Source organism: Equus caballus, chromosome 1 (genome assembly GCF_041296265.1).
Source record: "Equus caballus isolate H_3958 breed thoroughbred chromosome 1, TB-T2T, whole genome shotgun sequence".
In the NCBI taxonomy this organism is placed as follows: Eukaryota; Metazoa; Chordata; class Mammalia; order Perissodactyla; family Equidae; genus Equus; species Equus caballus.
The window spans coordinates 52,427,069-52,440,035 of record NC_091684.1 but is presented as its reverse complement, the minus strand read 5'-3'; the positions used below and the strand labels follow the sequence as shown (position 1 = coordinate 52,440,035).

General features: G+C 35.7%; 1 protein-coding gene across 2 annotated transcripts in view; it reads left to right on the top strand.

Moving 5' to 3' along the window:
* RTKN2 (rhotekin 2) overlaps positions 1–12,967 on the top strand; it is a 78,677-nt gene that overhangs the window by 44,233 nt on the left and 21,477 nt on the right. For both annotated transcript variants that reach the window (XM_001502301.6, XM_014733413.3), the window contains 2 exons: positions 3,150–3,244; positions 12,267–12,373. In XM_001502301.6, the coding sequence (XP_001502351.4) occupies positions 3,150–3,244; positions 12,267–12,373 (202 nt within the window). The remainder of the gene's footprint in view (positions 1–3,149; positions 3,245–12,266; positions 12,374–12,967) is intronic.

Here is a 12,967-nt window from a genome sequence, read left to right as displayed (position 1 = left end):
GTGTTCTCCAAGGGAGTCGCATTCTATGGGGTATGCCAATGTTCACTAGTGACGTGCGTGCATGCATTTCATACTTGCTACACGTATACCTAGTTTTTCTTTGTAATAGAGATTTTATTAAAGATTTAATAAGAGACAAAGAATGTTTATGAAACATATCATCTGGCACAATTAATAAAAATTCCCAGCAGACTTCTCTTCTCCAAAGTTTGTCTCTTTCTGTCTGTCTCTCTCCTTTTTTAACATGCTCTTTGATATTTTGAATGTTGAAATTTTACTATTTTGTAAAATATATAATAAAGTCAAGAAAAAGTCTTGAAACAAAATAAAAGTAGCACAGAAAATACAATTATTATTGAATACAACTTCACTTTTTATCACCATGAAGTGCCAGGATATGAAATTTATCCTCAGAATTTTTAGATACTTTGCAAGAGTGCTATTTTAAACTAAGTAGTATAAAGGGAACTATAATTATAATGAAAAAAAATGGAATTAGTAATGAAGCCCTCCATTTTCCCATACTGTAAATAGAAACCTCAAATCTTTGAAGTTGGTAAACCAGAAGGAGATTCATTCTTACTCCCTGGTAAATAAATATGAATCGGATCCCTTCACTCCCCTTCCTATTAACCTCTCCAATGACTTCCCATTACACCTGGAATTAAATCCATTCTTCCAAGACTTGCAGAGTCTTAAGTGATCTACTCCCTGCCTGTATTCCCAGCCTTGTGTTGTACCATGCTTCCCACTTGCACTCTGTGCTCCAGCCTCACTGGTCTTCTTTCAGCCCTCTCTTTGACCATGCTGTTCTCTCTGCTTGGAATGTTTTCCTGTGTTCTTTGCTTGGCTTGATCTTTTTATGACTTCATATCTGTTACCTCCTCAGAGTCCCTTCCCAATTCCCCTACCTAACACAGATCCTCACTTTTCTCATCTTCTTTTATTCCTTTCGTAGAAATAGTTGCATTATAACTTACAAATGCCAATATTTGATTTACTCCTCTACTTACTCTCTTTTTCCTCCCTGCTGCAATAGGATATAATACTGAGTCTTGTTTACCATTAATGCCCATCACCTTGCATAGGACTTGGCACATATTAGGTGTTCAGTTAATATTTTTGAATGAATGGAGATCCTTTACAGAAACATTTGTGAGTTAACCCAAGTAACTTACAGGTTTTCTTGAGATAAAATAGCATAAAGAGATAAACACGCTAAGTTGATTAATAATTTATGTTGACTATAACTTGTCATCTATAACATCTAAATTTTCTTTTTCATTTTTTTATTGTGGTAGATATACATAATATTTAGGTAGGGCTAAATTACTCCTAACCCTTTTCACTCTGGAAATTTACCATTTTAACATGTGTAGTTCGATGGCATTTAAGTATATTCACAGTGTTGTGCAACCATCACCACCATCTATCTCCAGAACTTTTTTTATCTTGCAAACTGAAACTCTGTATTAAACAGTAACACCTTGTTACACCTAGCCACTGGCAACCTCTAATTCTACTTTCTATTTCTATGAATTTGACTACTCTAGGTACCTCATATAAGTGGAGTCAAAAGTATTTGTCCTTCAAAGGGTTAATCTCCATAATATATAAAGAACTCACACAACTCAACAACAAAAAATCAAACAACCTGATCAAAAAATGGGCAGGGGATATGAACAGACATTTCTCCAAAGAAGATATATGGATGGCCAATAGGCACATGAAAAGATGCTCATCATCACTGATCATCAGGGAAATGCAAATCAAAACTACACTGAGATATCACCTTATACCCATTAGAATGGCTAAAATAACCAAAACAAAAAGTAGCAAATCTTGGAGAGGTTGTGGAGAAAAAGGAACCCTCACACACTGCTGGTGGGAATGCAAACTGGTGCAGCCACTATGGAAAACAGTATGGAGATTTCTCAAAAAATTGAAAATAGAAATATCATGACCCAGCTATCCCACTACTTGGTATCCATTCAAAGAACTTCAAATCAGCAATTCTGAAAGTCCCATGCACCCCTGTGTTCATTGCAGCATTATTTACAATAGCCAAGACGTGGAAGCAACCTAACTGCCCATCAACTGATGATTGGGTAAAGAAGATATGGTGTATGTATACACAATGGAATACTACTCAGCCATAAAAAAGGATAAAATCGTCCCATTCACAACAGCATGGATGGACCTTAAGGGTATTATGTTAAGTGAAATAAGCCAGATCTAGAAAGACAGTCTCTGTATGACTCACCTCATATGTGGAAGATAAACAAACACAGACAAATAGAACAGATTAGTGGTTACCAGGGGCAAGGGGGTGGGCACAATGGGTGAAGTGGTGCACCTGTAATATGACTGACAAATAATAATGTACAACTGAAATTTCACAAGGTTGTGAACTATCATAACCTCAATGAAAAATAAAATAGAAAAAAAAATATTTGTCCTTTTGTGACTGGCTTATTTTACTTGGCATAATATCTTTAAGGTACATTCATGCTGTATCATGTGTCAGAATTTCCTTCCTTTTTAAGGCTGAATAACGTTCCATTGTATGTATCCATGTTTTGTTTATCCTTTCATCCTTGAATGGACACTTGGGCTTCTTCCACTATTTGGCTATTCTGAATAAGGCTGCTATTAACATGGGTGTACATATATCTATCTGAGTTCCTACTTTCAGTTCTTTTGGGTATATACTGAGAAGTGGAATTGCTGAATCATATGGTAATTCTATTTGTAATTTTTTGAGGAAACACCTCATACTGTTTTCTATAACGGTTAAACCATTGTACATTCCCATCAGCAATGCACAGAGATTCCAGTTTATTCACATTCTGGCCAACACTTGTTATTTTCTGGTTTTTGTTTTGTTTTTTTCAGTAATAGCCATTCTAATGAGTGTGAATTGTATTTCCTTGTGATTTTGACTGGGTTTTCCTAATGGTTAGTCATTTTGAGCATCTTTTCCTGTTTTTATTGGTCATTTGTATATCTTCTTTGGTGAAATGTCTATTCAAGACCTTTGCCCATTTTGCAATAAGGTTATTTATTTTTTCATTGTTGAACATCTAAATATTTTATGGAATAGAAAATATACTAAAATAAGTAAAACATGTCTTCTTTCTCACTATTAGTGGTGCAAAGTATAATTTGCTAGCTCACACTACCCTTACCTTGGAAAGTGCTGAGGATAGCTTCAAGACCCATAATTTGTCCATTAATGGAAATGGTAAGTACAGTCTATATTTTACTTGTTATATATGTTATGTTGATATATATATATGATGATGGTAATAATTTCTAATTTTAATATGTTACCCTGAAGTGGATATTGACTTAAATAATGTAGGCATGAGTAATTCTCTGGATTCTTTCAAATATGTCCATCCCTTTTCCCCAAAAGAGAAAACTTTGTTTTCCTTCATGCTATTTACCAGAGATTTGTTTGTGAGGCTAGCTTAGTGAGAACAGAAGGGTTTTGCATATTCTGAGTCCTTGCCTTTGGCTTGAAATTAATGACTTCACCATCCTTCTAGTTGGCAGTCAAAGACCTGTCTTATTTTTAAATTTGAAATTGAGGAAGCCAGCCCTTCTGTTGGTAGGAAACAGAGGATATAAGAAAAGGTAGGGCTAAATTAATCTTAACCCTTTTCACTCTGGAAGATATTGGTAATTGTAATTTATCCAAAAGAAATATATAGCAAAGAGAATAAGGGAGTTAAGTGATTAGGAAGGTTTGTAAAACTTGGCACGAGCACACTCCATTCTCCCAGATTATTTTATCTATGATGAAAAATATACAGTGGTGTTGGTAAAGTAGTTTGGAAATATAATTTGGGTTATTCTTGTTCATATTCTGAAACAATGTATAAAATTATGTACTACCTTTGCTGTAAAGATGGGTGGCTCTGTATTGATGAGATGGATGATTTTGCAACAATATTTTTTGTTTTACACTAAAAAAATTACATTAAAAACAGAGAAAAGTTCATAAAATGTAAGTTTACAGTTTAACAAATAATTATGAGATGACCGTGTCAAGAAATGGAACATTGTCAACACTACTTCCCCTCAGTTACCCTAGGTGTAAATATGTCCCAATTTTTATGGTATTCGCTTAGTATGTTTCTTTATGGTTTTATCTCCTATGTATTCTTAAATAATATAATTTAGTTTTTCCTTGTTTGCACTTTATATAGATAGAATCACATTATGTCTTCTTAGTGACTTGCTTTCATCATTCAATATGTATGCATTTCATTGCTTTTAGTATTTCATTGTATGATTATATCACTATATATTTATTTCTTATTCAATTATTTTTAATCGATATAGGGTTCTTCAGGTTTACTGTTTCTTGAGTCAGTTTCAGTAAGTTATAGTTTTATGCATATGTATTTTTTAATCTAAACTTCGGGTTTTATAAACATTCACTTCTTCGTGACACTTTATTGAATTTCCGCAGCACCTGTAGTGATGTCCCGCCTTTCCGTTCCTCATACTGTTTTCTGTACCGTCTCTGTTTTTTATTATCAGTCTTCCAGTAGGTTTGTCCATTTCCTGTTTCAGTGGCATGTTCTGTATATGCTAATTATTTGTTAGAAATAATTGTTGTAGTCTACATATTCTATATTACTGTGAGAAGTATGATAAAATCTGCTATGATAGTGGATTTTTCTAGATCTCATAGTTATGTCTATTTTTGTTTTATATAAGTTGAGCCTTTACTATTTGATACACACAATTTTTAAATTGTGTATTTTCTTACTAATTATTAAATACTATTATTACTTCAAACTGTGCTACTTTTACATTTTAGATGTGCCTCTTCAAATAGGATTGTATATTGAATTTTAATTTTTATCCAATTTGATAATCTTTGTGTTTTTTTTATTAGAGCGTTTGGTCATTTTGCATTTAATATCAAATTGTTTATAACCCATATTATATGATATTAAATATTTGGATTTAAATCTACCATCGTATTCTGTGTTCTCTGTTTGCCTCTTCCATGGTAGTTTTTTTGTTCTTTCTTGCCTTGTTAAGCATTGATAGTTTTATCATTTTAGTTTTTCCTTGTTCTAATTAAAGTTATAATTCTTTTTCTCATCTTTTAGAAATTACCTCTAGAAATTTCATTAATCATACTTATTAAAGTCTAAAATTAAAAGATAGTTTTACCCGTTTCTCAGGCAATGCAAGGACTTTAGAACAGTGGAACTCCACTTCTCTGACCCATGTGTCACTGTTGTGTATTATAATTCTATTGGATTTTTAAATTTTACAAGATGTTTTATACATTTAGTATTTATGTAGATTTGCCTGCATTGTTTCTGTGCACTCCTTTCTGTCTGGGACTGTTTTCCTTTTGCTTGAAGTATAATCCTTGCAAGTTCTTTAGTATGTTCTGCCGGTGTCATACTTCTTGGTTCTTTGTGTTTGTCCGAAGATGACTTTATTTTGCTTCATTCTTGAGAGAGATTTATCACAAAGTATAGAACTTTGGCAGTTAATTTTTTTTTTCTTTCTGAATATTAAAGAGATAGTTCCACTATCTTCTGGCTTCTTTTACTGGCTGTTGAAAATCATTTGTCAGTTGTCACTTCTTTGAAGGGTAACTTTTTATTTTCTCTTTGTCTTTGGTTTTCTGAAGTTTCACTATGATATAGGTTTAGAATTTGATTTTATTTATCCTGCTTTTGGAACTCTTTGAATTTCTTTAAATTGTTGATGGTGTCTTTCATTAGTTCTGGACAAAATCTCACTTGACAGCCTCTGCTCCATTCTCTTCCTTTTCTCTTTCTAGCATCCCTGTTAAACCTCTGTTAGTTTTTCTCACTCTGCTTATTACCCTTTACACTGTAGTTTTCATCTTTTTGTCTGTCTTTACTTCTTTTTTGGATTTTTAAAATAAACTATCTTCCATTTCCTTTATTATCTCTACAGCTCTGATTTGCTGTTAGACCTGGATGCCAAGTTCTTCGTTTCAGTTATTGTATCTCTCAGCTCTAGAAGTTCTGCTTGACTTTTTCAAATCTCCTATGCCACTTTGTATTCCCAGCAGACACTGTTAACGTTATATTTTAGGTCTTCATTAAAAGAGTAAGTATAGCCGTTTTATAGTCTACGGCCAATAAGATATATAAAGTCTTCCTGGGTCAGTGTCTGTTGTCTTTTTCCATTGATTCTCACTCATAATGTCTCAGTTCCTTGCATGTCTGGTTATCTCATGCACTTGTCATTGTAACTGAAAGTTTACATATTGGAATAAATTGATGCTTACTATTTCTATTTGCTTCTGGCAGGAACTGTCAGTTTAGGCCACTTTATCCAAAGACCATGCCTGAGTTTCTCTGGACCCCTCCCATCCCTACCTCCAGGCAATGGGCATCCTAGGCAGCGAGGTTAGTTTACTTCTGGTTCAACACTCCCCTGTTGGTGATCTCTTTTAGATGTCAGCTTAGTGTGAGGAGAATCTCCCATAAACTGCTTACATTGTTCAAGCCCTAGAATTTGTTCTCTGTTCTGCTTCCCTCATTGTGCAGGATCATTAAATCATACATTCAGATTTGCTGGGATTAACAAATGCTCTCAGAACAAAAACAGCTTCTGTGCTCACTTAACTCACTGGTTCTCATTTATCAGGTTTGTACTGGTAATTTCTTACAGTCTTGTTACCTCTTTGTTGCTCCTGGAAAAAAAATTTAAATATATTTGATTCAGCATTTTCAGTAGTTTTCAGTGGGAGGATTGGTCTGAACAATTTAGGCTTCCATCACACAAAACTTGAAGTCTGCAATACTATTAGCATTATCAATTTTATCTGAAAATCTGGCAAATGAAGTTTGTTGTCATCCCATTTGTGTCAGTTCTCTAGAATTATCAATATTACCACCATGTGTTGAGTGCCTACTATGTGTCAGGCACTGTTCTATAGAATATTATTCAGCCTTTAAAAAGAAGGAAATTCTGCAATATGTGACAACATAAATGAACCTTGAGGACATTAAGCTGATTGAAATAGCTAGTCACACAAGAAGGACAAATACTGTGTGATTTCACTTATCTGAGGTATCTAAAATAGTCAAACTCATAGAAGCAGAGAGTAAAATGGCAGTTACCAGGGTCTGGGGGAAGTGGGGGGTGGGGAGCTGCTAATCAACGGTGTGAAGTTTCAGTTATGCAAGATGAATAAGTTCTGTATCTGCTGTACAACATAGTGCCTGTTGTTAACAATACTCTACTGTACACTTAAAAATCTATTGAGGGTAGATCTCCTGTTACATGTTCTTACCACAATAACATATAAATAAATAATCACTTTTAAAGCAGTTTTTATTCTTAGTCTCTGAGCTATAGTTTTAAGGGAGCATTGCAATAAAGTGGTTAATAGTAGGCACTGTAGAGCCATCAGCCCTGGATTCATGTTCTAGCCCTACCACTGGCCAGCTTTGTGACCTTCCCAAGTTCCTCATTTTACTATCATTTACATTTTACAGTTGAGTAAAATACAGCTTAGAGAGCATAACATGCTAGCAAGTGGTTAAGCCAGTTATAATCCAGGACGAATGATCCAGGACAGGCTGCACTGTTTCTGCTATGCTTCCTGGTCAGGCAGGATTCCTGTTAGAGCACCTAAAGACTCAAAATACTACTGATGAGTGGACAATGGAATTATGATGAAAGGCTCTATTCTTTGAACCAGTTCACCTGAAAAGTTATGGAAAGGAATAGCATTCACAAAGGAAGCACCAATTTAGCAGCGAGTCCTCAGCTGTCTTCCGTGTTCTATTAGACGGTGCTAGATTCCCCTTTAATAAAATGCTCACGGGCAAATAAGCTTGGGGACTGTGTGGTATACCTCTTTCTTAGAGAAACACAATACAGACTCACATATTAAAGACTGTGAAAAGACCTAAAACTGCTGACATTGGAACTTGTAGATTCCACAGAAAAAATTTTAAGAAACACTAACTATATGCCTAATTCTTTGTATATAATAGGTATATTCCTAGAAGTATGTATAAATTAAAATCTTGTAAATCAATTATATTTTGAAAAAGAAGAAAGCTTGTAATTAAAAAGAAAATTTTTTGTAAAAAAAACACCCTCTAATTTATTCTTTAATATAAATCTATGTTAATATAATGGGTTTTCCTAAATAAGGTTATGTCAGTGTCTACCAAATATTGTAAAATCAAGAGGAAATAAAAGATTTTGGAAATTTGGAACTCAACTTTATTATTCTTGCTAGTTGAAGAGAAAAGCCAAAATGCTATCTTAAGGTTTATATTTGTCATCAAGAAATTTTTATGCTTTTTATAAAACAATGAAACCACATTGTGAAGATTGACTCACACGGAAGTGAGATGTTATCTGGCTTCTTTCTTTTGCCTGTGTTTTGTTTTTGTTGTTCCTGTCGTTTTTAAACTCCATTTTGTTCCCTGTTTGAAAAGAAAATGAATTAGATAAAACCTTTAAGCAATGAAAAGTCAAACTGCTCTTTCACTTCCTGTTTCATTTCATCTTGTCCTACCACCTCCCTTGGTTAGAAAAGAAGAATTAAGTATTTTGAGTAAATGTGTTGCACAAGGACTTGAGAGACAGCAAGAGAAATGGAAAGGGTGTGGTAAAGCGGTGAGACTGCCCTGGACGTGAAGCGTGGATCATGTGCCTCGCTATCTTAGATGTCGTATACACATCGTCTTGTTTGATTTTCACAACAACCCTCTTACTTAAGTGAAGGTACTATTTTTAAAAATGAGAAATTGATAGATAGGTTAAGTGACTAGCCTAGATGCCTTATTTCTTATCAGAATTAGAGAGAAGCTGTGGTTCCACATTTGTTCCGTAGTGGCCCTGAGCTGGAAGGGAACCTAGATTAGAAGTAGCAGGTGATTGCAGGGTGTGTGGCAAGGAGTCTGGAGAGCAGGGAATTCTACGTCCAATATCCCTTTCCAAGGACTGCAATCAGGAAGGAATTATTTTTCTTGGTGTCCCGTGAAATCTGAACTTATTTTACCAGAGAAACGCACGGTTACATCTGGTATTTAGGTTCCAGATACAGTATTGATTGAACAAAGTTTATGAACTGGTCTGAAAAACTAATCATTTATGATCCTATTTCTTTAGGAAGTGCATCCTAACTTAAAAACAACCAGCTTACAGATATTTAGAACATAAGCCATTCATAAATCTGGGGTTGCTATATAAAGAAATTTGCTTTCAAACTTTAAATTCATAAATCACAAAGCTGATTTCAGATGTATTACTCAGATCCATGCTTTTATAGAATTTTTATTTCATTTCCTGCCTATTTTAGGAAAGGAGATTCTTATTTATTTATGTCTGCATTTTGCAATCATTGCCTGTGTTGTATTTATACATTTATTTCTCTCAGGTCAAACCCTTTATTTCTAAAAGATAGCAGCTTTAACAAGGTGTTAATATAAAAGATTTGAATAGTCCCAGACAATTCATTGCATGTTCTTCTATAGTAGAATGTTGAACAGGTAAGTTGATAAAAACTTTTTGTTTTACTTTGTACTCTTCACTTGGCTGGTCTTTTTCATTTAATTGATGTACCAAACCTTGGCTATATTGCATCTGTATATTAAATAATTGTGTTTTACAGAAAATGTTCTGTTTTCCAGAGTTACTGAGATTTCTGGTCAATAATAGTAATAGCTGATGGCTAGCTATTTTGGAGGCACTACCAACAGGGGTGCAGTGAAAACTTTAAAAATCATTTTGTGTGGTCCAGTGTGAACAAAGGGCCATATTTTGGGTTTTTATTTATGCCCTGATACACAGAATAAATTATGCAATGCTTTCCTTTCATTCAGATATGAAGGCTATATACCTACCTACACACTGCATTAAAGGATTATATTAATATTTTTTGAAAGAACTTCCAAAATATGTTAATACTTATTTCCTACTAACAGGACGTCCGGCTGCATCACTACAACTATCCAAGTCAGGAAATGAATATTAAGACATTGTTGCCATCTAATCCTCAGACTCCGTTAAAAATGTTGCCCATTGTCCCAATAATGTACCTTACGACAAAAAGATCTAGTGCAGAATCATGCATTGCGTTTAAGTATCATGCTCTTTAGTTTCTTTCAATCTGGACCAGTTCTTCAGTCTCTCCTTGGCTTTCATAATCTTGACATTTTTAAACATCATACATCAATTATTTTGCAGAAGGTTCCTCAATTTGGGTTTGTTTGATGTTTTCTTGGGATAAGATTCAGGATATGTGTCTTTGGCAGAAATATCACAGAAGTGATGCTATGCTCTCATTGCGTCCTATCAGGTGCCATGTAATTTTGATTCATCCCATTACTGATGATGTTCACTTTGATCACTTGATTAGGGTGGTGCCTGCCAAGCTTCTCTCCTGAAAAGTTACTCTTTTGTTGCCCCCTTTGTAATTAATACATATTTTGTGTGTGAGAGGGGAGTACCTTGAAATTATGTTAAGTATGATATTTCTTATTAGACTTTCAATTTATTCATTGATTTTATCAATATGGACTCATGTTTTCCTATTCAGTGCATCATAATCTGTTAATATCAGATTTTTGAGGTTCAAATTGTCTCCAGTTTGGCCAATGGGAGCACATTCAAGATGGCTTCTGTGTCTTTTTGACATATATTCATCCTTCACTGAGGACTTCCTTGATTTATGGCATAACAAGATATTTTAGTCTCATCATGTACTTTCCCTGCCCCAGCCCTGGAATCAGCCGTTTCTCCAGGAATGCTGGTTCTTTTTAGTGGAAATAATATTCAGAAGACATGATCTGGGCTCTAGGTATATCCATTGCTATTAAAGTGTCACTGTTATGGTCCTGCTGTTCCTCGGCCCTCAAAATATATGCATTATATTTTGTCATGTATTTCTTAATCTCTCTATGTTGAAAACCATAAGTTCACACCAATACATCTAGTTCTAATCCAACACCACAGATTTCGTTCTACACATTTTTAACTCCTTTCTCTGACAGTAGGAAATCTGTCTTCTGTTGTCTTTAATGCTTTTTCTTTTTTGATCAGTCTCCCTGAAAGCAACCATTCTCCCACCTCCTCGACATGGATGCTTCCTTCTTTCTGGGACTCTGACTCTCCATTGTGTGTGCCCCCTTGCGCAATGTGGACACTCTTTACTTTGCTCAGACTCGTACAATCCACACAGGGCTGCCCTCCTCACCCTGCTCAGGCTTTAACTCCCTGAGCCTGGCTGCCCTCACCCTCACCTCATGTGGATACCCACTTCAGCCTGCCTGTGCTCTGACACCCCGTGCCCAGCTGCCTGTCTGCTTGGATGCCCTTCTCACTGAGCTCTGACTTACTGTTCTGGGTCACTGAATGTGTGGATGGCTTCCTTGCTGCTCTGAGACTCTGACTCCTATGGCTGGGCCACCCCTAAATGTGCACACTCTCCTTACTCTGCTTGGGTTTTGACGCCTCTCATTGGGTAGCCACCCACATAAACACCCTCCTCACTCTGCTTGTGCCCTGACTCCTCAGGCCAGGCCATCCCCTCAGCAGAGATCCCCTTTGGGCTCTAGGCTGTGCCCCATGCGATTCGTCCTCCTCAGTCCATTCAGGCTTTGACATCTGGTGCTGGGCAGTGCTCCTACTCACCCTGCTCATCCTGCCTGGCTTCAGCTCCCTGCTGTGCAAACCACAGCTCCTCCCCCAGTTCCCTAGCACAGATGCCCATCTTGGTCGGGCTCCACCTAATGGCTTACAACTGAATTTTTCAGTAAGGGAAGAGAAAGGGCCAAAAGGTTTATTATTATCTTAAAGTTGTGCTCTGAAATGCTTTGTTCAGTGGATCACTTTGCTAATTATTATGTGAAAATCAGAGCAAGAAGTAGAATTTGACATACAAAAATCACTTTATTGGAATGTTTTTTATATTAAATGAGTTTACTTATATGCCCTGAACTACCTCCATTGATTAATAACTTTAAGATAGAGTGAGATCAAGAGATTAAAAGTTCCATGTTTATTTCAGGTGATAGCATGCTATAAACTATTGGTTTAATATCCTTTCCTGTCTACTTTCTCTTATGTGATTTTTGTCATTGAATATGGTACCAGTATTTGAGTAAGATGCACATTTACTATGTTCTTATATAAAGCAAAAAAAAATTATAAAAAGAAAAAATCACAATGTCTAATGACCTTAAATAAACACATATATGTAACTTGATTTTTCTCTCTCGTTTAAATAGAGGAGTCTTCATTTTGGCTTCCCTTATATGGCAACATGTGCTGCCGGTTAGTCGCCCAGCCAGCTTGTATGGCTGAGGATGCATTTGCAGGATTTCTTAATCAGCAGGTTAGAGGACTTTAAATATCCTACAACAGTTATAGCTCCAATTTAGATTTTAATATACTGGCAGTTGTTTGGACTTCTGGTATTGAGAAGTATTTTTTAAAGTCTTCTTTTAAATGACAGTTTTCTCACTGTTGGACCTAGAATGTAGTGGGGGGCGGTCTGGGGTGAGAAGGTGGGAAGGAGAGGGGTCTAATGCAATTCTGATGGTTAAGGAGCTGCCTCTCCAGGTTCCTCTGCCTCATTAAAGCAGTAACGAGATAATCAGCACCAGAGGGCTCCTTGTGGAAACTGAAGACCGCGCCACACCTTTCACATAAAGGCCTTTCTGGCAGACAGCTTTTGCCACAGTTTAGGCCTCTGGGCTTCCAAAGCTGCCTCTGTGCCACCTACTCCTGACTTATTTATAACTATAGTTATTTATATTCAGTAAATAATTAATTATGGGCTTCAATGAATCAATATCTTTTTCTAAAAGATTCCATTAAGAGGAAAGAAAATTTGCATTCTTTACAGGGTAGTCATCATTTCCCAGTGTTCTGAGAACAGTAAGGGAAAATTATATTTTGAATATTGAATTATTTTTATAACTTTCCT